Source organism: Sciurus carolinensis, chromosome 12 (assembly GCF_902686445.1).
Source record: "Sciurus carolinensis chromosome 12, mSciCar1.2, whole genome shotgun sequence".
NCBI lineage: Eukaryota > Metazoa > Chordata > Mammalia > Rodentia > Sciuridae > Sciurus > Sciurus carolinensis.
Genome location: NC_062224.1, coordinates 90,762,123 through 90,789,050, shown reverse-complemented (window position 1 = coordinate 90,789,050; position 26,928 = coordinate 90,762,123). Strand labels below are relative to the sequence as shown.

The 26,928-nt window shown below is 32.7% G+C and overlaps 2 protein-coding genes across 4 annotated transcripts in view; one reads left to right on the top strand and one right to left on the bottom strand.

The window, feature by feature from the left end:
• LOC124962142 (complement factor H-like) overlaps window positions 1-26,928 on the top strand; it is a 96,508-nt gene that overhangs the window by 61,957 nt on the left and 7,623 nt on the right. For 2 of the 3 annotated variants that reach the window (XR_007104431.1, XM_047521307.1), the window contains exons 10-20: window positions 5,747-5,929; window positions 7,157-7,333; window positions 10,837-11,013; window positions 11,749-11,931; window positions 12,036-12,215; window positions 14,757-14,933; window positions 22,246-22,428; window positions 22,821-23,030; window positions 23,700-23,873; window positions 24,558-24,734; window positions 25,968-26,144. Coding sequence is in view for 2 of the 3 variants with exons in the window: in XM_047521307.1 (XP_047377263.1) it covers window positions 5,747-5,929; window positions 7,157-7,333; window positions 10,837-11,013; window positions 11,749-11,931; window positions 12,036-12,215; window positions 14,757-14,933; window positions 22,246-22,428; window positions 22,821-23,030; window positions 23,700-23,873; window positions 24,558-24,734; window positions 25,968-26,144 (1,998 nt within the window). In the remaining variant the exon portion in view is untranslated. The remainder of the gene's footprint in view (window positions 1-5,746; window positions 5,930-7,156; window positions 7,334-10,836; window positions 11,014-11,748; window positions 11,932-12,035; window positions 12,216-14,756; window positions 14,934-22,245; window positions 22,429-22,820; window positions 23,031-23,699; window positions 23,874-24,557; window positions 24,735-25,967; window positions 26,145-26,928) is intronic. The other variant, XM_047521308.1, reaches the window with a different exon arrangement.
• LOC124962143 (cytochrome c-like) lies at window positions 17,648-18,180 on the bottom strand. Its single transcript, XM_047521309.1, has one exon. It carries the CDS (start codon window positions 18,178-18,180, stop codon window positions 17,863-17,865), a length of 318 nt encoding a protein of 105 aa, XP_047377265.1. The 3' UTR covers window positions 17,648-17,862.

Below are 26,928 nucleotides of genomic sequence, written 5' to 3'. Positions count from 1 at the left end.
GTGATATTGGCTTCATAGAATGAGTTTGGGAGAGTTCCCTCCTCTTCTATTTCATGGAATACTTTGAAAAGTATTGGAATGAGCTCTTCTTTAAAGGTTTTGTAGAACTCGGTTGAGAACCCATCAGGTCCTGGACTTTTCTTTGTTGGTAGGCTTTGGATGACTTCTTCTATTTCATTACTTGAAATTGGTCTATTTAAATTGTGTATGTCCTCCTCGTTTAGTTTAGGCAATTCATATGTCTCTAGAAACTTGTTGATATCTTTGAAATTTTCTATTTTGTTGGAGTATAGATTTTCAAAATAACTTCTAATTATGTTTTATATTTCAATCGTGTCTGTTGTGATAATACTTTGTTCATTCCGAATTTTGGTGATTTGGGTTTTCTCTTGTCTTCTCTTTGTTAGTGTGGCCAAGTGTCTATCAATTCTGTTTATTTTTTGAAGAACCAAATATTTATTTTGTCAATTTTTTGTATTGTTTCTTTTGTTTCAATTTTGTTGATTTCAGCTCTGAGTTTAACTATTTCCTGTCTTCTACTACTTTTGGTGTTGGTCTGTTCTTCTTTTTCTAGGACTTTGAGCTGTAGTGTTAGGTCGTTTATTTGTTGAGTTTTACTTCTTTTATTGAATGCGCTCCATGAAATAAATTTTCCTCTAAGTACTGCTTTCATAGTGTCCCAGAGATTTTGATATGATGTTTCTTTGTTCTCATTTACCTCTAAGAATTTTTTCATTTCCTTCCTAATATCATATGTTATCCATTCATCATATAATAGCATATTGTTTAATCTCCAGGTGTTGGAGTAGTTTCTGTTTTTTACTCTTTCATTTATTTCTAATTTCAATCCATTATGATCTGATCGAATACAAGGTAGTGTTTCTATCTTCTTGTATTTGATAACATTAGCTTTGTGGCATAATATATGGTCTATTTTAGAGAAGAATCCATGTGCTGCTGAGAAGAAAGTGTATTCACTCTTGTTTGGATGGTATATTCTATAAATGTCAGTTAAGTCTAAATTATTGATTGTGTTATTGAGATCTATGGTTTCTTTGTTCAATTTTTGTTTGGAAGATCTGTCCAGTGGTGAGAGAGGCGTGTTAAAATCACCTAGTATTATTGTATTATGGTCTGTTTGGTTTCTGAGATTGAGAAGGATTTATTTGACATACATGGATGAGCCACTGTTTGGGGCATAGATATTTATGATTGTTATGTCTTGCTGATTTATGCTTCCCTTAAGCAGTATGAAATGTCCTTCTTTATCTCTGCTGACTCACTTTGGCTTGAAGTCCACATTATCTGAAATGAGGATGGATACCCCAACTTTTTTATTGAGTCCATGTGCATGGTATGTTTTTTCCCATCCTTTCACCTTTATTCTATTGATATCTCTTTCTATGAGATGAGTCTCTTGTAGGCAACATATTGTTGGATCTTTCTTTTTGAACCAATCTGCCAGTCTATGTCTTTTCATTGATGAATTCAGGCTATTAATATTCAGGGTTATTATTGAGATATGATTTGTATTCCTGGTCATTTGACTCATTTTATTTATTTATTTATTTATTTATTTATTTATTTTTGACACAACTTGGTTCCTCTTTATTTGAGAGTTCCTTTAGGATAGCTCTTCCCCTTGCTGATTCACTTCTTTGTTTTTCATCTCTTCCTCATGGAATATTTTGTTGAGAATGTTCTGTAATGCTGGCTTTCTTTTTGTAAATTCTTTTAGCTTTTGTTTATCATGGAATGATTTTATTTCATCATCAAATTTGAAGGTAAGTTTTGCTTGGTATAAGATTCTTGGTTGGCATCCATTTTCTTTCAGGGCTTGAAAAATGTTGTTCCAGGCCCTTCTAGCTTTTAGGGTCTGGATTGAAAAATCTGCTGATATCCGTATTGGTTTCCCCCTGAATGTAATTTGGTTCTTTTCTCTCACAGCCTTTAAAATTCTGTCTTTATTTTGTATGTTAGGTATTTTCATTAAAATGTGCCTTGGTGTGGGTCTGTTGTAATTTTGTGTATTTGGAGTCCTATAAGCCTCTTGAACTTGATTTTCCATTTCATTCTTCAGATCTGGGAAATTTTCTGATATTATTTCATTGTATAGATTGTTCATTCCTTTGGTTTGTTTCTCTAAGCCTTCCTCAATCCCAATAATTCTTAAATTTGGCCATTTGATGATATCCCATAGGTCTTGCAGATTCTGTTCATGATTTCTTACCATCTTCTCTGTTTGTTCAAGTTTGTTTTCAAGATTAAATACTTTGTCTTCAATATCTGAGGTTCTGTCTTCTAGGTGTTCTATCCTATTGGTTATGCTTTCTATGGAGTTCTTAATTTGGTTTATTGTTTCCTTCATTTCAAGGATTTCTGTTTGTTTTTTTTTCAATATCTCTAACTCTTTATTGAAATGATCTTTTGCTTCCTGTATTTGTTCTTTTTACTGTCGATTGGTGTGATCATTCAATGCCTGCATTTGCTCTTTCATCTCATCATTCAATGCCTGCATTTGCTCTTTCATCTCATTGTTTTCTTCCCTGATCATTTTAATTATGTACATTCTGAACTCCCTTTCTGTCATTTCTTCTGCCATGCTGTCGTTGGATTTTATTGATGTAACATCTAGATTTGTTTGGGGCATTTTCTTCCTTTGTTTTCTCATATTGTTCAGGAATCAGTGGGTCATTAAGATATTGCAGATTTCCTCTATTGACTTATAATGTCCCTGAAGATTTCTAGTATATCCCCTCTTAGCCTTCAGTAGTCTGATGTCTTGGAGGAAGTTGATAATGTGGTGCTCCACAAGGAAGCTGCCTCTCTAGGGGTGGTGGCCTTCATGTGGGGTATATTCCCTGCTAGTGGGCAGAGGTGCCTTCACTTGTTGACCAATAGTCATCCAAAGGGGAACTAGGCTGCGGGCTGAGGCAAGGCCTGTTTGGGTCTGTGTCTCTGATTTTATCGTCCTTGTGGGAAAACCTCACCCGGCAGGGAATTCTCACCCAGTGGGGAGGTCCCGCTGGTCAGTTCCCCTCCTAGAGGTTTCCCTCATCCACAACTAACACCTGGGCTGAGCTGCCTTCCTCTGCAACATTCCCAGGGGTCTTGACCTACCTCCTGGGCCTGGGAGCCTCACCCTTTGCAGATGAATCTCCTTAGGCTGCCTCTCCTCAGAGAATCTGTCTGCAGTCCTGGAACCTTCGCTCTGCCCCTAAGCGTGTCTCTGTGCGGCTCTTCCACCAAGAAGCCTCCTAGGTCCTGGGACTCTGCTCTGCACCTAATCGCCTGGCTATTCGGACCCTCCTCTGAGCAGCCACCTGGGCCCCATACAGTCGCTCCGAGACCCAGCGACCCGCCGTACGCCTCTTACTCCGGGCAGCCGCCAGGTATTATGGTGCAGTCGCTAGGATTCCAAGTAACTCACTGTGCACCTCCTCCTCCCGCCAACCGCCTGTAGCCTTGGGCAGTCACTCCGAGTCCAAGTGAACCACCACACTCCTCCTCCTCCTCCGGGCAGCCCCTGGGTGTTCAGGAGCAGTCGCTCAGAGACCAAGCTACCCACCGTGCTCCTCCTCTGGGCATCCCCCCGGTGTTCAGGAGTGATCGCCCTGAGTCCAAACAGCTCGCCACACAGCTCCTCCTCTGGGCAGCCACCTGGAGCCCCAGTGGTTGCTCCACGTCCAAGGACTGTGCTGAGTGGCTTCCTCTACAAAGCTCCCAGTTGTCCATGTTCACTGCTCCAGCCGGGGGGAGGGGTGTCTCACTGGGCAACTCTACTTCACAACGTTCCCTGCGTTCTGGGACTACTGCCCCATCCGGGACGCCTCCCCAATGGGAGAGACTCACCATGCGGCTTTGAGTTGGTCCCAAGTCTCACAATATCTCCTCTCTTGAATCCTGAGTCCTGGAGCAACATGAAATGCAGCCACCCTCTAGTCTGCCATCTTGAAACTCCTTTCTTCCATCTTTTGACTGAGGAAACAGATTTTTATTATCATTACTTCTGGGTGTTTGGGTTGGAGACCTGTATGGTTACCTGTTTTTTGTTTTTGATCTTTGCAGTGCTGGGATTGAACCCAGGGCCTCACAAATGCTAGGCAAATGCTACATTCCCAACCTGGATCACCTGTTTTAAATTTTGTTTTGAAACATTGTTTGAACATTTTTATCATTTTTAGTTTTATTAACAGTGGTTCACGGAGCTTTTACTCCAGGGCTAGTTTATTAAGAATAATAATAAGGCCCATTCTGGAGACTTTACTACATGATCTGAGTGGTCTAAGGCTCTTTCTACTCTTACCATTCAAATTTGAATTTCTCCCAGTGTGTGAGTTCTCTGGAATTTTTGACCTTATCATTCTCTGGTAGTTGTTTTCCCTCTAGTAGTTATCCTTTTTTGCCCAGTGTCATGGAGTTTCATCCTACAACAAGTCAGCATTCAGCCAAAGTATCTAGAGGCTTGTGCAGATTTATAGTTCTTTCACTCTATGATTTCTTCTTCTTTGGTTTTCTATCCTAAAAATTCCTGTGACCTCAATCTCTTTTAAAACACTGATTATTGTATCCTTTGCTTAGCAAAACTGCTATATTCTACTTGCATTCTTCTTGTCTGCTGTTTTCAGGAGAACTCCTCCCCTTTTATCTCTGAGATTGTACTCAGGTGCTGCTTGTATTTCAGTCCACAACAAAAATGATTTTCAACTACTTAGTTCAGTTTCTTCATTATTTGTGGCTGGAACTCTGTTTCCTTTATTATTCTTGCTTGGTCTTTATCAGCTTTATTTCTTTACAAAATCACTCTTGCCCTGATTTCTTTGTCTCACTTGTTTTCTATATGACTTTTGCTCATTACTTTTTTTTTTAGAATTGGTAATGATGTTGGGTTTTTGTTTGCTCCTTTCTAATTTATTAAAGTGAAAAACTTTTTGATTTTTTTCTTTAATCATAGAATTAAAGCTGTTTAATGCTCAATTTCCCTTTCAGCACTACTTCAGTATAATCTTACATTTTATTTAATGTTTTCATTATCGTTCAGTTAAACATATTTAATGTGTTCGATTTTTGTTTCCTTTTTACCTATATAGAAATGAAGCTGTATTATGGAAAGAAACTTAATAACTGACAGATGTCAACTTTTACAGTTCAAGTTGTTATATATAATTTGAGGAATCATCATTTTAGCCTGAGAACATCAAGAAATGTATTGCGCTTTGTCATCTTCTTTGAACTCTATGCATCCATTATGTTTTAAGTCCACAATTATGTTGACATTTCAAATTCTTGGAGCCAAAGTGTGTAGTAACTATGCAGATGAATTCTTCAAGATTATCACCAGATCTTAGGAACCCCAACTGGCTAAATGAGTTTGGGTGCCTAAGGGACCCAAGTTATTTCCAGATTTAAAAGAGGTACCAAGGGAAAACAAACACATTACCTATGGAGTTATGGCATGCTGTAGGATACTGGATTCATTAGGCAAAAGAATTTCTAATAAATTCTCAGAAAGGATTATCAATGTTTTTAATTCTGACCTTGTACCAAAAAGTATTTCATAAAGGACCGTGATCTAATATCTTTGGAAACTCATTACTTGATTTCTGTAGCACAAGAACCTGGATGATTATAATTATTTCAGATTTTTGGACACAAATGACTCATTATTTTTTGCACTGTCATATTATTAGAGTCTTTATATAAATACTACATGTGCTTGTCTTTTCCTTACTCTTTTCCTTTTTAGAAACATGTTCAAAATCGGATATAGAAATTGAGAATGGATTTCTTTCTGAATCTGATTATATATATGCTCTAAATAAAAAAACACAATATAAGTGCAAACCAGGATATGTAACTGCAGATGGGAAAACCTCAGGATCGATTACCTGCCTGCAAAATGGATGGTCAGTTCAACCCACATGTGTTAGTAAGTGATTTATTATATTAGTATCATTATCTTGATGATATACAGGAGTTTAACTTTATTCTTTCTTGAAGAAATTGATGTGGTTTCATTTCAAAACGTAAGCAAAACCTTTGAGAAAAAGGATACATCATTATTTTTTTGTTTCAGAATTGCTAGTATGGTAGATGTACAAATAAGTACCTCTTTCCTCCCCTGACACACACACTTAAAGCATACTATGACTTAGAAGTGATTCAGGGACCTTCATATATATTCTGGCACTAACTAATTTATTTTAGCTGAGATCTTTTAGGTCTACCTGTGTTTTAGGTGATCAACCTTTTATATCAAAGACTTCACTCCTAGACATAAAAGTAATATTCTTAGTGAAGACTTGGGGTCATGGTGTAGAATCTCAGAATAATTTAAACTTTGAATTTATATGTTTGATACTGTAGGTCTAATTCTGAAAAACCTCCCTTTTAGAACATCACATAAACAGATATTGGAAAGAAAGAAGTGTTTCAATGTGTTCAAAGATTTTTCTGCTATACTACCCAAGGTTAATGAAGATTTTCTAGGAATGATTATTTCTGTTTACCTTATTAAATGTGAAGCCATTCAGTAATATTTAACATACTTTAAATGAAGTGACTAAGATATCCATTCCTACTTCTTAATTTCTATCTTTTTCACAATTTCTATGCTTATAGCATCTAGCTAAAGAAAGATACAAATTGCCCCTTATAAAACTCATCATACACTAAATTCTGATCAATGACTCATTATGAAACTTTCTTATTATAAATAGAAAGTCTTAAATAAAATTCATCAATATTTATTAATTAATACATATATTTTCTATTATATCACAACTAATAAACCTGACATCTTAATTCTCCAAATGGCATTCCAGTTTTCTAAAATAAGTAATACACAATTTTAATGGTCTATTTTATTACTAGCATCAGATAAATGCTTAAATAAAATGGTATTGAAAAAAGAAATTTTGAATAAACTTTTTAGGACATTTAAGTGATAAGAAAAAGGTCATGTAGGAACATATTTTTCATTTATAGTAACTATTTCAGGACAATGATTTATCTTTGGTCTTAGGCTAATTTGATACAGTACTCAATTCATCATCACATACTTACCTATAAAGTCTTATGTTCTTGGGGTGAGACTTACTAATATTGTCATTTAAATTGCATTAGAAATGAAATCCTCAATTTTATTGTGCATTAGAATCTTGTGACATGCCAGTATTTGAGAATGCTAGAACCAAAAGTAATGCCACCTGGTTTAAACTCAATGACAAGTTGGACTATGAATGTAATGTTGGATTTGAAAACAGATTAAAACGTGCCAAAGGATCCATAGTATGTAAAGCCAATGGATGGTCTCATATGCCCATATGTTATGGTAAGTACTGTTTCAGAAATTCTTTTTTGTTTTCAATATAAAAATATAAATCTGCATGTGTTCTATTTTTTAGAAATTTGAATGAAGTAGAAACATTTTTAAGGACCAAAAAGGAAATCACAATGGTCCTTCTGATTTAACAAACTGGGAGGAAAGGGTGTTTTCAACATTAAAGATAGTAATGTGTTTCTAAAGCAGTGAAATAAATTATTGCCTCTTGTAGGCCATGTACAAAGGATTGTTTTGGTTAGTAGATTAAATAGTACATGTAACTTTTTATGGCCATATTTCTGTCATGTAATACTGAAAATGCAATCTAATTAACAATATTATGATAGTTCTAGTTTCTTTGATGTGTCCAGTAAGAAGACTGTAAAACTGTGGTGGATTTGGCAATATGGAGCTCCTGTTGGAAGTACTGGGTCTTGTTGGCAACAAGACAACACAATTTTGTAACAGGAGGAAGGAATGAACGTGGGTGTGTAACTCTAATGGTGGAAGGAATCAGAAACTGATGGTTCTATTGTATTTTGAAATATGAGAAAAGGACATTGAGATTGAATAGTGCCTGAGGCAAAGAGGATGAGGAGCACTAGTAGAGTTTCAAGGCTTGAATTAAAATGGTTTCAGATTATATCATACTTTGAGACTTGATGGTCAATATGGAGGAGCCACTCAAATTTAATTCATTTGGGATGTCAAGAAATTCCTTTTGTAAGACAGGAGAAAATGATAAAGAACACAAACCCAGGTCTGCCTTTCTAGAATTTTCATTGCAGTATTGGAGAATAAAACCAAAATCCAATGATTTAAGGTGAGTAATAAACCAATTAATTAAAATAGTTTAAGTATGTTCTATATACCACCATTCAAAGAATCAAAAAAAATGTGCAATGACTTAGAAAATAGGAGGCAAGTGAAGCAAGGAAATGTTGAAAAATGTTCACTCTAAAGGGTTTGTGAATATAGATAATTCAAAGATAGTAAATCCTGGAATCAGAACTGAGAAGGGGTCAAAGATGTATAGTAACATTAGAAGAATAGACAAGGACTGAATCACAAAAACTTTAGATTTTATAGGAGAAAACTGCATAGAGATTGACAGATATTCAAATGTCCTGGGATTTCTTTTCTATGAGGAGACATTTATGTTATTATCATAAACCACTTAAGCAAAACAGATGTATAGAAATCTTAAAGTAAATACCTTAGAGTAAAAAATCCTTACTAACATTTCCATATGTCAATACTAAGTTACATGATTTTGACTGGTAGACAAAGACAAATGATTCTCCTCTGGTGTTGGTCCATTCACATTTCTCTTTAAATTTTACTTTTTGTTATTATCTCTATATAGATACAGCAGTTGTTTAATACTCAACAGTCAAAATCATTTTTTTCTTATTATTCAGTGCTTTCTATAATATGATGAAATCAATAATTTATATATAATGAACACAAAATAAATACACATATCCACACACATACAAGTTAACTTTTAGGTTTGGGAAATTTTCTGATATTATTTCATTGAGAAGCTTGTGCATTCTTTTGATTTGTATCTCCAAGCCTTCATCTAACCTGATAAATCTTAAATTTGGTCTTTTCAGGCTATCCCATATTTCTTGGAAGTTCTCTTTATAGTCTCTTAACATTTTTCTCCATGGATAACTTTATATTCAGTATTATGTATTTTGGGATTGGGGATGTGACCCAGTGGGACAGTACTTGCATAGCATGCATGAGGCCCTGGGGTTAATCCCCATAATGAAAAAAAACAAGTAAAAATTATATATTTTGTCTTCATTACCTGAAACTCTGTCTTCCAAGTGTTCTAGACTGCTGGTGATACTTTCCATTGATTTTTAATTTGGATTATTGATTTCTTCATTTTCAGGATTTTTGCTTGATTTTTTTCAGAATCCCTATCTCTTTATTGAAGTGATCTTTCATTTACTTTGTTTTCTTTCTGATTTCACTCCTTACATAGTCCTTTAGCTTGCAGATCATTTTATGTACTTTCTAAATTCCTTCTCTGACATTTCTTCCACTGCAGTATCAGTGGATTCTGTTATTGAAGTATGTTGGTTTATTTGGGGTGATTCATTCCCTTGCCTTTTCATGTGGTTTGTGTGTCTACCCATCTGACAATATGGCTCTGAGTTAGCAGAGTTTCGACTCTGTGGATCTGTAGTATCCCTGAAGGTTTCCAGTACCTAACCATTTAGGGGGAGACAAACAATAACAACCACCAATGCAATATACAGCATTAAACCAAACAGTTTCTGTTATGACATCTATAGTGCCAATTGTTAAAATAAACAGAAATGATATGATTAGTCATTTCCCACAGTAAAAACAATAAGTTTCCAAAGGATTTACAGTTTTGAATAGTGGACTGGGAGAGAACAGAAGTGATATAGGATGTGATGATTATGAGAGCAGAGGAGAGAAGACAGAAGTAAAAAAATTAAAGGAAGAGTGAAAGAGAGAACAATAGACATTGGATGTTAGCAGATGAAAAGAGAGAATCAAGAGAAAAAACACATACTTAAGGTAAAATTTTTAAAATTAAAAATAAAAATAAGGGCTGGGGATGCAACTCAGTTGGTAGAGTGCTTGCCTTCTAAGCACAAGGCCCTGGGTTCAATCGCCAGCACCGCAAAAAATAAATAAATAAATAAATAAATAAATAAATAAATAGAAAAATAAAAAATCCAAAACAAAACTGAAATATACTAATCAAACATCCTAGTGCTCAAAATACTGATCCATGAAAAATAATTGGTTTCTAAAATGCTAGAAATGAGAAAAAATATGAATATATATAAAATGTTCATGAACCACAAAGGTCACAATTTATTTTTATTCCTTGTTTGAATTAAAATAATTAATAATCATAAAATTATAATAAAATGGTTGAATATTAATGTAAGGATTCAAGACACATAGAATATGCCTATCAGTTTGGCTTTGAATTATTTCTTAGTTTTATTCTTTATTTGTAATATATTTATTACACAATTTTTAATGTTCCTCTAACTTCAAATACATTAGAATTGCTTTTTTATATGATCTATTTTTTCATTAATATTAAACAGAAATGCCAGTTTTTAAAAATGTGCAATTTAAAATTTGTACAAAGTAGATTTTTTTGATAAGTGAGAATAATTTCACGTTTTGAGAGTACAATAATGTAACATTAAATTTTACAAATATCAACAATAAGTCATAATCAGTGAAAACTCGATGAATTTACAAATTAAATTTTAGGACAGATATATTGCCATTCAATACCACCATATTTCTCAGAGTCCTATACGAATAAAGTTAGACAGGGAATAAAACCTAATATGTAGCATTTTTTTCCAGGAAAAGGGTTTGTCTGATACTCTCCTGCATGCATCACTAAACACCTACTTCATTTTTACTTGATATGTAAAATTTAATTTGTCAAAGATTAATTATATATTCTTATTAAATTATTGTATTTTTTATTTTAGAAAGGGAATGCACAATTCCTGAAATAGAAAAATTCTTAATTGCTGATCCCAAGAAAGAAAAATATAAAGTCGGAGACTTGTTGAAATTTTCCTGCCGATCAGGACTTACAAGAGTTGGACCAGATTCAGTGCAATGTTACTATTTTGGATGGTCCCCTAATATCCCAGTATGTAAAGGTGAATATTTATCTTACTGTTGTAGAAATAATTATTAGAATTTTGAATATAAATTTTTTCTTCTCAATTTTTATTGGCTTTCACTGTGTCTATAATACCATTCATGAAGTTGTTGATATGTGTTGTGTGGTAGAAAGCAGAAACTAGTTTAAGAATTTAATCACCAGTTATTTCTTGAAATATGTATTGTAAGTATTCATACATTCAAATATGGTGGCTGAGAATAGAGAGACTTACTTTGTTACTTTTCATTTTTCCTACACTGCTTCCATTAATACTGGACATTTTATATAGTTCAGGACTTCTCTCAAGTTTCAGAGGATATCTAAATAATATTTGAGAAGTTAATTCAATGGAGTGTATTAGGAAATCAGTTAAAAATGTGGATCGAATGCTTGTCTCATTGATGATACTTTCTCAAAAAGTTCTGATAAAATGTTGCTATAGAACGAAAAATCAATATTATTTCCACAACCACATTTGCTAACAGTTTGCATGCATCTTCAAAATATCTTTATTATTGAAAATATTTAAAGCTTTAAAAATACTTCCAATGCTATTATAATAGAAGCAATTCAACTTGGATATATAACTGCAATGTAAACGTTTATTTTCATTAAGAATTCTATAATGAATCATATGATAAATAATCAATTTTTAAAAATTTCTCCATTTATCTGGATTTTTAAAATAAAAAATAGACAACTTAACCATTAACCATTGTTTCTATTATAGAAGAAGTACATTCATGTGGTCCACCTCCTCTACTACTCAATGGAAAAGTTCAGGAAAAAATGAAAGAAGAATATGGACACAATGAAGTGGCAGGATGTAATTGCAATCCCAGATTTCTGATGAAGGGACCTAATAAAATTCAATGTGTTGATGGAAAGTGGACAACCTTGCCAATATGTACTGGTAATGTATTAAAAATATTAAATTTAAACTGAAACATTTTTGTATTTATTTAAACATACATACTGTGTCTTCATTATGAACATGTTTTTGTGAAATTTACATAGAGGAGGAGAGAACATGTGGAGCTATACCCGAACTTGACCATGGCTCTGCCCAGCCTTCTGCCCCTCCATATTACCATGGGGATTCAGTGGAGTTCAATTGTACAGAAAACTTCACAATGATTGGAGACAGATCAATTACATGTATTAGTGGAATGTGGACCCAACTTCCTCTGTGTGTTGGTGAGAACACCCTTCTCAAATTCACACTTAATGAAGTTTAAGTTTTACATAGAAAATATTTGCAATCATACTTGTAAAATTTAGAGATATTCTTGAAAAGGTCTAGTCTTAACTATAATGAATTTTATTGCAGCATTTAGTGAGTTTCAAGAAGAAATAAATAAAAGTACTAATAGAATTTATTAACATTTCTGTCTCTGTTAATATTATTTATCTTGTAAGTATAGAATTAGATTTTACTTATAAATCATCATATGATTAAAGGGTGAATACTCATTACCAAGAAAATATAACTACTTTGCAAACTACTGTTGTTCTATATGGTGCTCTGTCTTTCAAAGAAATAAAGTCCACTAAATACCCACTTGCAACTAATTTTTCCTATAAGAATCTTTTCTCTGTCAGAGAGTCTAACAAGGATAAATTTTCATTTTCAAAGTTAGGAAGGTGAAGTTGATTTGCTGCCACATGGGTGGGCCATAGGCCTCCAGTCACTATTACAACTTAGTCACTTAGTCATATGACACATGTGATGTTGGACCAGGAAACAAATATCACTGATTAATTTCACTCTACCCTGTTGGGGATCAAGTCTTTGATGACCAGTGAAAGGGCTCTTCACTTTTTTCTTGGACTGAGTTCTTTCCTAGAGTTTTCTTGGTTCCTTCATTCCAAGACTGTTCTAGGTATCCAGTCTTACTTATTCATTGGATTTCTAGATATTGATTAATCGCACAATGAGGTAGAGCTTCTCCCAACACTGGACTTATATTTGTTTTGGTCTCATGTGCTTTCAATACCCAGAAGACAGACTGACATACAGAAGCTATTCATTAAGTTTTTGTCAAATGAATCAATACATTTTGTTGATTATTAACCCTTACATTTTTTGCTAAACACATTCCTGGGAATAAAAGTGTCTTCAATCTTTCAAACCTCACCTCATCATTGTTCTTTTTTATATACAAATGGTTTTATGTGATTTCATATGGGAGGAAAACCTAAGTTAACAGTAGGAATAAGAACTCTCAACTTTTCTTCCTATATTACACCCACACTTGTGCTACAAGTATTATTTCTTCTGATCTCACAGAGTTTTTCTTCCTGTGTTTCATCTTCTACCTACTGCCTATAGTCAGCTTCATATAAGCCCTTCCAGCTCTCATAGGTTGGTCTACAATTGTACACTCCTTCTCAATATTCATTTACTTTCCAGGAGTCTAGCTTTTCATGCTTCTTAATAGATTTATTTCCTCCCAATAAACAAAGAAATCCTTTCATAAAGAAATCCAGGGACACCATTCCCCTTGACCACAGATCTTCCTTAGTTACTAGGACTTGCACAACCTCAATCCTTCCTCAATACTCTGGACCAACCCCAGCATGAGACTAATTCTCAAGTACCACATGTGTTTTAGTTTTTGTAAGATTGGTTTATAGTCTTACTGGGCTTTCCTAGTTACTGACTTTTCACTGCTGTGTTCATCCTCACTTCACTCTGCTTTTCAAAGAAATATTATCAGAGACCTATACAGACATTTTATCAAATTCAAAAAGAATTCTCATCTTCCCCAAATTATTAAAATATTTGGTACAGTTAAAGGTTCTGTAGTACTTATTTCACACGTAACAGAGTCAGCAAAATGTTTTTATTGCATCATAATATTATTTGATTATAGTATGATCTGGTATATAGTTTCTCAAAGACTCTAAGAAAGGAAAAAGAGATTATAATTTTAAAGCACCCAACTTCTTTTTCTTTTTATGGTGTGGGGATTAAACTCAGGGCCTGGAAATGGCATGCAAGCATTCTACCACTAAGTAATACTCTCAGTGAAAGCACTCAGTTCTTATCCCAAGGATATCTCTCTCTCTGTTTCTCTTTCTCCCTCTCTCTCTCTCTCTCTCTCTCTCTCTCTCTCTCTCTCTCTCTCTCTCTTTATCACTAACTCTTGCTCTTGCTTTGTCTCTCTCTCTGGTCCTATAATGAATCTGCTTAAATATTCATGTCCTATTTCTATACATTCTAGATAGATTTTATTATATTATGTTATCACTCCCAAAAATACATTTGAACTAACAACTTATTATATTTCCATAGATGATGTTTTTATTTTAATATTTTAGGATTCTGGATTATAGATAATATAATGGTGGTTGCAACTAGGAAAACAAATGAATATATACCTTTTGTATGAATTTCAAATGTGGGACCAAATTTAGTCTTTTGATAACTATTTACTATGCAGATCTTGTGAGAAAATGAGTCTCTTGTACTCTTTCAGTTCCCAAAGTATAAAATATCATTATGACAGATATACTCTCTGATATTTCAAAGACAGACCATGAGACTTACATTCATACATAAGGGCGCATCTCATGCAGTGGTGACCAGGAATAATTTGTTGATAGAATTTAGAGGCCTAAACCACAATTTCATTTTACAATTGTAAAATACAATTTCATTATACTGTACAGCTACTTTTAGGTTGGTCTGATTCTTATAATTGATCACTTCATGGATATATTTTCATTTCATAGCAACAGATCAACTTGAGAAGTGTAAAGCACCAAGGTTAATTGTACATGAGGCAAATCAATCAGATAAAAATGAATATAATCATAATTATAACCTAAGTTACAAATGTAAGGGAGAACTGGAATACAAACATGCAATCTGTGTCAATGGAAGATGGGATCCTGAATTGACCTGCACAAGTAAGTTCTTGCTTACAATGTTTTCTAAAATTTATTCTATTTTCCTCACTTGTAAAAGGAGTATTTTGTGTTTTTAAAGAATTTAACTATGTATTGATACCAACACTTTTAAGCTGCAAGGTAAGTTTTGTCTCTGACTGTCTTGAAAATTCTGGGTGGTCCTGAATCCTGCAATTCAATTGAATAGCAAAGAGCATTGCAGTCTTTTATTTTTTCATATCTGTGTTTTTCTTTGTAATGTGAGCACTAGCTTCAATAGTTTTGAAAGACTAGAATATATAGGACATACTGCCATACCAATAAAAAAACCCAAATCTATGACATGTATTTTAACTTGATAATTTTATTTTTTAAAGGAAACAAAATTTACATGCAATGAAAATTTCTTCTACATTTTTTTCTTGAAGCATTATAACTTTATAGTATTCTAATTTAGTTTTATCACCTTATTATTAATTTCAAGTACAGGATTAAGTGGGAGTTGATTTTTTTTTTCTCTGTATGGGTAACCAGTTAGTTTTTCAAGAAATAATTTACTATAGAAGTATTAATTTATTTCAGCAGTCTCCATTCAATATTTTACCATAATTGTCATGTTATTTTGGGATTTCTGTAGATGATATTTATCAAATTGTAGGTGTTATCTTTCTGTTTCTAGTTAACTGAGAAATTTTGATCATTGGGAGATGTTGAATACTATTAAATTCATTTTCTTTATGTGTTGACAATACAGTGAATTTTACATGTTTGTATGCACACATATGTATAAATAATCCTAAATCTTTCATTCTTGAGGAAAAACTCTATGTGTTTATGATATGATATAACTCTCAGTTCTACTGTGCTGCATCCTGTAAGTTTTGGCAACTTGTATTTTCATTTCCATGTGCCTCAAGATACTTTCTAATTTCTCTTTTGATTTCTTCTTTGGCCTATTGGTTATTTTTATGTTTGGGATAAGTTGTCACCAAAACTCTCGTGTATGATAATGCACGAATATTCAGAAGTCATATGATTAGACAACAGCTGTGACCTAATCAGTGGATTAATCCATTTGATGGATTATTAATTTGAAAAGACTACTGTACTGGGTGGTGACTATAGGCAAGTAAGATATAATGAGGAGGAACATCACTGGGGGTAGGCCTTTGGGCATTTGGAATATACTACATTTCATCATTACTTTGAGACAGTTGACACAAGATCTAGCCCTTTGGGTCGTCCCTCAGAAAAGTCAAAGCATTTGACACAAGCTCCCCACTTTCTGTTATTGCATAGTGAAAACCAGGAAACTGGTTTTTATTTTCAGTTGTGTAACTCTATGCTGTGTGTGAGGGTATGGAAAGACACGAATTTTCCTACTGGCTTTGATGGATTTGTTTAGGGCTCACCTCACATTAGGAACCTTTCAACCACTTTCTAGATTTCTCTCAAAGGGAATTGGTTCATGCATTGTTGACCAATGTGTCTATGGGGAATAGGAGGATTGAGGATTCCTAGTTTGTCACTCCCTTGTTTCATTCTTGATTTTATGTTTGCATTTATCAGATTCTTTATCATTTCTGTGTTAGTCAGCTTTTCATTGCTATGTCAAAACACCTGAGAAGAACAGCTTAGGGAAGGAATAGTTTATTTGGGGCTCACAGTTTCAGATGTTTATTTCATGGTTGGCCAAATCCATTGCTCTGAGCCTGAGTGAGGCAGGATATCATAGCGGAAGAGCATGGCGGAGAATAATTGCTTGAATCTTGGTAGCTTGGAAACAGAGAGGGGGAGCCACAGGAATGTGAACACCCTTCCAGGCATATTCCCAGTGACCCACCTCCCCCACTTTCCTACATTTAACATTCTGTCCATTCAAACTGGAATGGTTTTTGATTAGGATAGAGCTCTCACAATTCAATCATTTCACCTCTGAACATTTCTGCATTAACACAAGAAGTTTTGGGCCAAACCATAGTGGTTTATCCAATTTTATTAATAATTTTAGTAACCAGTTTTAACACTCTAAGTTTTTTCCATTTTCTCTTTTCTATATTTAGTTTTCTAAAGTTTCACTTTTTAGTTTTGCTAACTTTTTCTCTTCTCTTTCTTAAATTTTGTCAATTTTCTGTTCAACTAACTTTACTGTTTTCTTCCTTCTAAAGACTTTGATTTTAATTTACTACTACCATTAATTTTTATGTTATTCATTTTTTCTGTGCATGGTCTGGACATATCATTTAGGGGCTTACATCTCCATCACTAGGCAGGCATTCCATGTCTAAGGTATGTCCTTAGCTCACTACCATCATTTTAAGTTAGAAATTAATGCATGAATTTCAATCATCATACTTCTAAAATGAAAACACCAAATCTCCATTTTTTTAAAGTGTTAACTATTCTTTATTTAATATTATACATAAGTCACACTAAATGCCTTTCCACAAGGAAAAGATAGCATTGGAGATACAGGGCATTCTAATTAAATTGGCATGGTCAACAAAAATATTGACACTACTTCCTTATCTTCAACCATTGAGTTTAATAGGCTAACAAACACAAATTTAAACACATGTGAATCATGCTTGATTCTGAGAGAGTGAAGGGATTTGCCCCATATTTAAACATATTCATATAATTCGTAATATAAACCTAAATATAAACAAGTTTTGAGATGTCATTCACCATTTTTGTGAAATACTGAATATCACTAATTAAGTCCAACCATAACTTTAAAAAGGGGAAAGTGATAGAATTTACTGAAGTGGGAGTATAACCAAAATATTAATTTAACTACAAGTCAATTTTACTTATATCAGGACTGTCCAACAAAAATAATTTTGTCAGTCATTCATGATCTGAATTCTGGTGTATCACATCACTTAAATTCTGGTGCACATAAAAAAGCCATGAGACATTTGTTTGGTAATAAATAAGGCAGTGGCTATTACTCAATAGTAGCTTTTTTGAGGAAAGCTATTAAGTCTGCCCTTTCTCCCTTCTTCTTAATGCCAGCAAAGATCATTTTTGTTCCAGGGATGTACTTTTTGGGATTCTCCAAATACTCCATCAGTGTATCCTCTCCCCAGGTGATGCCTTTGTTCTTGTTGGCATCTGTGTAAGAGAATCCAGCAGCCTGACCTGTCTTCCACCCAAACAGTCCATGGAGATTTGCCCCAGTCTTGTGTTTGCCTCCCCTTTCCATAGTGTGGCACTGGGCACACTTCTGAACATAGATCTTCTTGCCTTCCTCAACATCACCCATTTTTAATTAGTGTTTTAATCACCATTGCAAAGAAGTTTCCCGCTCAGAAGCCGGTCATCCAACTCTCTTAACAAACCTCCATTTTTTAAAGACCTGTTCTAGTTGTGTCCCACAAAGTTAGACGTATAAATATGTATACGAATATTTAACTATGTATTTTATAAATAAAAATGTATGTTTATTTTTAAAAATGTATTTATAAACACAAACTGTATGTATGATATATAATGTTACTTATATTATATATATATATATATAATTTATTTTCAATTTTTATTCCCTTTGAAATGTATTCTGATTTTCCTTGTGATTTGTCCTTAAGCTCAACAATTATTATTTTGAAGTTGTGCTTTCATTTCCAAATTTTTTTTTATAGATAATTTATTCTTACTAGACTATGTAGTCATGTAATTCTGTTCTCAGGAATAGTATGCAAGAATTCAAATTATGATTTTTTTTTATTTCACTGTATGTTTTCTATCTAGTTTATAACTCCATTTCCACAAAAAATATGCATATATTCTAGAAGTAAGATTAGGTTAAAGTGAGTAATAGTGTTTTTTAAATTGATCCATATTGCTTCAAAATCTTTTATCTATTTGTTCAATATGACTTAGCATGCATTGTGTCAATATTGATATCTAGAATTAAATTTGCCTTTCTCTTCTTCAGTTCTATATATGTTTTATGTATTTTGATAATTTAGATATATACATATATTCAAGATTGGTTTGTTCTTGTGAAGTAACTCTTTTATAGTTATAAAATATTTATTTCCAAGTTTTTAAAGACTTGTCCTAAGGTATATATTATCTAATTTTAAGGTTTCCAGGTCCTAGAATAATTGACCATATATGTGTGATAGAGAAAATCTAAATGAATTCTAAATCATCAACTTCCTAAAGCATTTTCTTGAAATTAAAAATTCAAGTAATGAAAGAGCTAACTACATAACTTAAATGCTCATGTTACAAATTTGGAAAATTGGAAAACAAACAACTTCATTATCAATTGCTTACTACTAAAAATCACCATAAATTAATGACAGTAATTGCAGTATAAACTGAAATCTATGGAATAGAACAAATGCAGAGATATTTATAGCATTAAAACATACATTAGAAAACAAAGAATAAAATAAAAGAAACATATAATCTAGAAGTCAAAAATGAACACACCTAAGGAAAATAAACTTATGAAAGTACATTGAAAAATATGTCAACATATTTAAGAATAGAAATGAGAAAATAATCAAAACCAGAAACCTTGGAGTAAATAATAATCATGAATCAAGTTTGTTCAGTACAATATGTCCATGAGCTGTTAACAGCACAACAAACACTTGAAAAGATTTACAGTACTTTTCAGTGTACACTTTTCTTTTCTTCCTCTTTGCTTTTTGTTTTCAAATTCAAGATATTTTATTAACAGCTACTATAAACAGTAAGATAACTCAATTAGTTTACCAAGTACAAAATCTACATATGAAAATCAGTAGTTTATATATATTCAAACAACCTTTTGGAAGATTTAATGGAAGAAAAGATTTCATACATAACAATAACAAAAAATATATTAATGTTTGTCAATAAAAATGTGAGGTTTATTAAAATTAAAATTAAAATACCACTGAAGCAAAAAAATAGCCTTTCTACAAATAGAAGGACCATATTATCTTGTAAATTAATTTCTAAATTTAAGAAAATCTCAATGAAAGCTTAACAGTTTAAAGCTCTATCACCTGTTGCTAAATTTAGTGGAAAAAAAATAAACATAGAGTGGGACCAGAAGTAAAACACATTAAGGCATTTTTAAAAGCCTAAATAATTTGAGAGTATCATACTGGCCTATGAGTAAAACATAATGCCCAGATATAAGTACACTCAGATTCATATAGAAATTGAATGTATAAAGAGGACTTCCTCTCAAATCACTGGGAAAAAGAAGTAGTCAATAAATGTTAAAGGGATAAGTAAAGTAATATCCTTGCCTTACCTCATATACCATGATAAATTCCATATGTACCAAAGATATTTTTTAAATAACATAACCATTAAATAATACTGAGAAAACTCTAAAAAAATTTTTTTTTACAAATCTGGAGTTAGCAAGATCTAACTTTTCATGACTCAAGATCACCAAGTCATAAATTATTTCACTGTTACGTTTTGTTACATAAAAATCAATTTTTTAAAGAAAGAAGCTTCATAAACAAACTTTTTAAAAAAAGACAACTAAGGGAGATATTTATAGCTCATATCACAAAGAGCTATCCTTCCTAACATGTAAATTGACAAAATCATAACTGTTTCAAAACATAGAAAAAGGAAATAAAATTTGCTATTAATAAACAACAAGATAGTTAACTTCACATATTCTTCTCAATTCCAGAAATCAAATAGACCACAACAATAATTCTGGGTTACTTTAATACACCATGCTCAGAATGCATGAGAAAATGCTTTCCCCTCCAGAGTTCTATCAATAAAGGAGGTTAGCTAACTCTGTATTTTTGCCAATGGACACAGAGAAAACAGTCTTTCATCACAGTTTTAACTTACATTTCTCTCTTCCTCTTTTTCTTTTTTTTTTTTTTTTGTAGTGCCATGGGTTGAACCCAGGGCCTTGTGCATGCAAGGCAAAAACTCTACTAGCTAAGCTATGTCCCCAGTCCCACATTTCTCTTTTTTAATGAGTGAAGTTAACTCTCTTCTGTTTTTTTATAGCCAATCTTATTTTCTTTTTCTATGTTTTGAAAGGGTTATGATTTTTGTCAATTTACATGCATAATGCTTTTAATGAAGTAAAAAACACAGTAGAATAGAGAAAGCAAGCTTAAGCAATCAGAGGTTCAATTACTTCCAGATTCACCCAGAGACCTTCCCTATTCAAATGGAATATAGTTCATCTTCACATTATAAACCATGGAGATGCATCTGTGGTATTTTCATTTTATAGGAACTCAGATATAAGTTTGAGAGGGGTCTTTTATACTCTACTAATTTTGTAGCTACAGTTAAATTGTGCAGACATTAAACTGAGTGTATACCATCAATTTATATACCCTTAGCTGTTGGGGTTTCTGCCATGTCCCATGTGGATGAGAAAAGGGTTAACTGCTGGAGGATGATGTTGGCTGTAAATCAATCAATTACCCATTAACTTATCTAACCAATAAACAAACAAGAGCCAGTACTCATTTTAAATAAGAGGGGGCGTAAGGAAACTGGCCATACCAGATCTGGCCTCTAACAACATGGAGTAGCCCAACTCTCCTTATTTATAGTCACACAGGTAAAGGGGCCAGGACTGGGAAGGGCTTCTTCTGTGATGAACAGGATGTGGTGGAGTTAAGGGAGTCAATTTGTTCAGGAAAACTATCATATAACCAGACTGGGAACCACTCCCACACAGGGCCCCACTCTCCTATGGCTGTCAGTTCCTGGGAGTCAGGCCTCAATGTCCCATGGCTTAACCACATCTGATTCTCCTAGATAAGGATGACTTCCAACACTTAGGCAGTGTAGGTGTGCTTCTAAATGGTAGATCAGGAGGGTTGAAACTTGAAGTAGCACACTGTAAATCATTTGTAAACGTATTTAGTGGTCTAGAGGCAATACCATATTGACTGTTAACTATCTGCAAATTTTTCCTCTGGCTAATCAGCTTCTGTTGGTAGATTATTTCAGAAGGGTCTTAATCCTGTCCCAATACATTTGTTCATGCATATTTCTAAGAAGAACTTCATTGCATACTTTATTTAACACTTGTTATTTAAAGTGTATCATTCTGCTAAGATTATCTACAGATTACAAATAATAAGTTTCTTGTAAATAAGGAAGTTTGCTTAAAAAGATTGAATGGGAAAACCAATAAGGAGGAACATAAAAATAGGTAAAACTAAACTACTATATGAATTGAAAAGTGTAACATATACAAACATACAACATAATTACATCATCATTTATGATTCAGGGCTATTGAATTTTCTATTTTTGAAATATATTTTAAATGTATTCAAATTATTATTTTTTATTGAAAAAATCTAATTTTAATATTTTCTAGAAGTGGAAAGACACTCCTGCCCACCTCCACCTCAGATTCCCAATGCTGAAGACATGACAACCACAGTGAAATATCAGGATGGAGAAAAAGTATCTGTTCTTTGCAAAGAAAATTATCTGATTCAGGGAGCAGAAGAAATCGTGTGCAAAAATGGAAGATGGCAGTCAATACCACGCTGTGTTGGTCAGTAGTGTGCAACTTGCTTTATAACATGCTTTAAATTGAAGTTAATAATCCCCTTTGCTTTATGTAAATGGAAAAGGTGAAGACCTTTTTCTCTATCACATTGTATCCTGAAACTGTAAGTTATGATTCGGGTACATAAATTATTCACCATCTTTCATTTCTGTCATCAAAACTGGACAACACATTGTGATATTATGTAAATAGCAGATAAAAGTTCTCTTTATGACTATTTTTCATAAAATAAAATAAAAATAGACACAAATCAAGGGGGATAGTGGACAAGAGGATAGCATGGATATTGTGGTGACATAACTCAATAGTATTTAATTTTAGTTTTAATTTAAGTGTTTTATTTCTGTTTCACCCTTTGATTCCTATTTCTCACATAGCAAAACTTCCGTGTTCTCAACCACCTGGTATAGACCATGGAACCATTAGGCCATCAAGATTTTCAGAAGAGTGGAAAGAAATAAATGAATCCAGATATTATGCACATGGCACTAAATTGAATTATATTTGTGAAGATGGTTTTACAACCTCTGAGGAAGATGGGATAACATGCCACATGGGCAAATGGAGTTCTCCACCTCAGTGTGTAGGTGAGGACTATATGAAAACTTGAATTCTGATCTGAGATTACACATAGTTAAATAATTAAGAATACAAACAATGAAAAGTAATATGCTATAGTGAAAGTCAGGGGACAGAATAATATAATAGAGATTATATTATTTAATCATTTATATATATTACCATTAAAATACTTTTGCATTATTGAATCAATCTTATTTTTGTTAATTTTATTGGTTCATTATAGAGTCACGTTTTGCTTTGGCATTTCTTTCGTAAAAAATGTAATGTGTAGTGAATTTAAATTTATATACGTTCTAGAGTTTCCTTTGCAACCAAGTTTTAAAATATTTTAAAAATGCTTTTCTTACAGTGTTTCTCCTGATGTCTCATAATATTTGATAATTTATTTAATGTTATTAATTTTGAGGATGTTTACATTTATCACTCATGGTTGATTAGAGAAACTTTGTCATTTTTTATTTCAATTTCTTGCTCCTGTTTTTACAGTTTGAGAGATGGACAGAATGAGAAAGGCTTAGGAAGCCTTTGTGCACATTCTCTGTGACTTCCTAGTAGTTTCTCTGTTATTATTATTATTTCTTTTAAAAAACTGTGTTATATCAAAATTGACATATAAAATTTTATTTCTGAGTTAGTGAAATGTGGATTCATTCTTTCATTACTTTATTTTTTAGGACTTCCTTGTGAATCTCCACCTTCCATTTTAAACGGTTTTGTGTCTCATGAGTTAGACAGTTACCCATATGGAAAAGAAGTTACTTACAATTGTTCGGAAGGTTTTGGAATTGATGGACCTGCATTTATAAAATGTTTAGGAGGAAAATGGTCCTCCCCACCAGAATGCATAAGTATAGTGTATTTAATTTTTTAATATGTGTGTCAGATTCCCTAATTCAAAGTATAAGTGCTACAAATAAGAAAGTAAGCTGTAATTCCAGAATTTTACAAGGTACCTGAAGTTTCTTGAGTCTGGCAGAGAATTATAGTCTAGTACTTAAAAAAAATTGAAACTATGAGGCAAATTACTTCATTTTCACATCATTTTGTGTGAACATTGGCATCCTCTGATGTACATTCTCAGACTTCTTATCTCTGGAGAAACTGGCCCTTACTTATCAATCTCATCATTATGTAATCTACTCTCAGTTCATCAGTAATCTCACTAAAATATATACTTTCTAAAGCTTTGGAATGATTTTTGTAAGTAATTCGCATTTGCAGAAGCCAAAAGTAGACATACATAACACATGTGGCAAGTGCAGGCAAAAATTATTTGAATGTAAAAATCTAGCCTTAAACATTAGAACTATTAAATATTTCTTCAAGCATCATTCCTGTCTTATACTTCTGATAAATTTAGAACAACTCAATTGAAGTCAAAACTGATCCTATTTGCCAAGTTGTGAGAAGTATATTATGTGGTATTCATTGGTTCTATAGGTAGCTAAGTCTAAGTATTATTTTAGAATATTACTATTAGAGATTACATATTTTAAGATTTACTGAACAAATACATATTATTTTTCTCTCAGGAACAGATTGTTTTAATTTACCCAACTTTGATGGTGCCACACTCATAGGACTGAGGAAGGAATCATATAAGTCTGGGGATCAAGTGACTTACAAATGTCCAACATTTTACCAATTGGATGGGTCCAATACTGTGACATGTATTAATGGCAAATGGATAGGAAAGCCGATGTGCAAAGGTACTTTGATGGCATTGTAAATTTATTTATTAGTCATTTATGAAGTATTAAATTTTTCATAGCATCCTTCAAAATGAGCATAGGTTAATATTTAGGGCAAGACAAAGTAGGCTTAAGTTTAAAAATGAAAGGTTGGAATTGAATATGCTATAGATAATCACATAGCCCTGTGGTTCTCAAAGTGTGTTCCCTGGACAAGCAGCATCAACATTTTTGAACAAATTTTTATGAATCCAAATAAAAATTCCTGAGCTCATTTTAGACCTACTGGAAAAAATAATCTTGAGGTGATCTCTTAAAAAGTATTTATTGGGATTGGGATATAGCTCAGTTGGTAGAGTGCTTGCCTTGCAAGCACAAGGCCCTGGGTTCAATCCCCAGCAGAGCAAAAAAAAAAAAAAAAAAAAAAAAAAATTATCAAGTTCTCCAAAGGATTTCATTACACCTCTGTTTGGAACCATTGCAATAGTCTGTTATTACTATACATGCACCTAAAACTCTGAGGAATTATACATTTTTCATCATACTATCAGAAAGCATTTATAAATAATTTATAAAAGCTATGTTTCTATAATTATAAGTAAATTTTTCTGTTTTTTCCCATATCTTTAATTTTTTAAAAATTTATCATAATTTTTTTGTTTTACTTAACCAATTTTTTGTTTTTATTGGTGCATTATAGTTGAACATAACATCTTCATCTTTTAACTGTGTTTTAAGAATAAACAGATTATTCTTCCAACTGTGTTCTTAATTTTTGACTTTATCTCTAAGGAAATGCCTCTGTTTTTATTTAGGAACTAAAATGATAATTAACAAGATATTTTTATACCAAACATTGATGCCATATAATCTCTTTACTCTTATTTTTTGTGCTTTTAAAAATTCATATTGCACATATACAACTTGTAATATTTGTTCTACTCAACCCAGTAGGAAATGTCCAGGAACTTTCATTCTCAGTGGCTTTCAAGGAGTTAAAATGTCTATCAGTGTCCTAGTAAAGGATAGGGAAGAGTTATTTAAGGGAATGAAAGGTTAGCTCTGACAAAAAAATATTGGTATATCTTTTTTTCTCATATTACATGTGAATTCATTGAAATCAGAAAAGTTCTTCATGTCAAAGAATCTATTTATTTTCAATCCTGCTTAAAATATATTTGGATTCTTATTGATTGCTTGGTTATTCAAAATGAATGCTAGGCGGAGATACTTTCTTTTCTTTCTATTTAGATACTTCCTGTGTGAATCCACCCATAGTGGAAAATGCTAATATATTATCAAAACAGATGCGTAGATTTCCATCTGGTGAGAGAGTACGTTATGAATGCATCAAACCTTTTGAAATATATGGGGAAGTAGAAGTGATGTGTCTAAATGGAACCTGGACAGAGCCACCTCAGTGCAAAGGTAGAATATCATATTCCTAATTTTGCTTTGCTTGAGGACATAGTATGAGTAAAATATGTTGATAAAAATAAAGTGAAGTAATTCTTATAGAATATATTTTTAAATGCAAATAAAATGATATTGCTAGAAATTTATTTTTTGTTCAAATGTACTAAGAAATATCATGTAGTTTTTTCAAGACATACTTAACTGAATTAATAGAACAATTACAATCTGAGAAAATTCTTAAGCATTAAGATACTCAGTACATTTTGAAAACTCCCAGAGATATCCCCTTTGAGAAGTAGAAAACAGGGGATTGAAGACTGATCATAGAATATGATATACATTTGGGCATTCTCAATACATAGAAAATATTTGAAGGTATGTGCCTGAGGCCAGCCAGGGAATCAATATATTTATAAAATAATCCTGGGTACTTGGTCATTCACACCTAATGTTTAGAATTCAGGAAATAAGGGAAACACATAATGTATATATTATATCATCCATTTCTACTTTAAAAAATTAATTTTTTCTAATTTACTTTCTCTTCCTTGACTTTGACTCTACTTTTTTGCTAATGGTGAAGTCAGTTTTTGAGTAAGGTTTCATTTACATATCTATCTTGCCCTTCTTGCTCTTTTCACCTGGTATATTTATACCATTTATATTTAAAATAATTATTGAAATGTTGGAGTTTTGTGTCTTCTTTTGTTTTATTTATTTTCTCTGTTTCTCATTCCTGTTTCTGATCTCTTTCCTTCCTTTGGGGGAGCATTTTTAAAGAATTTTATTTTGATTT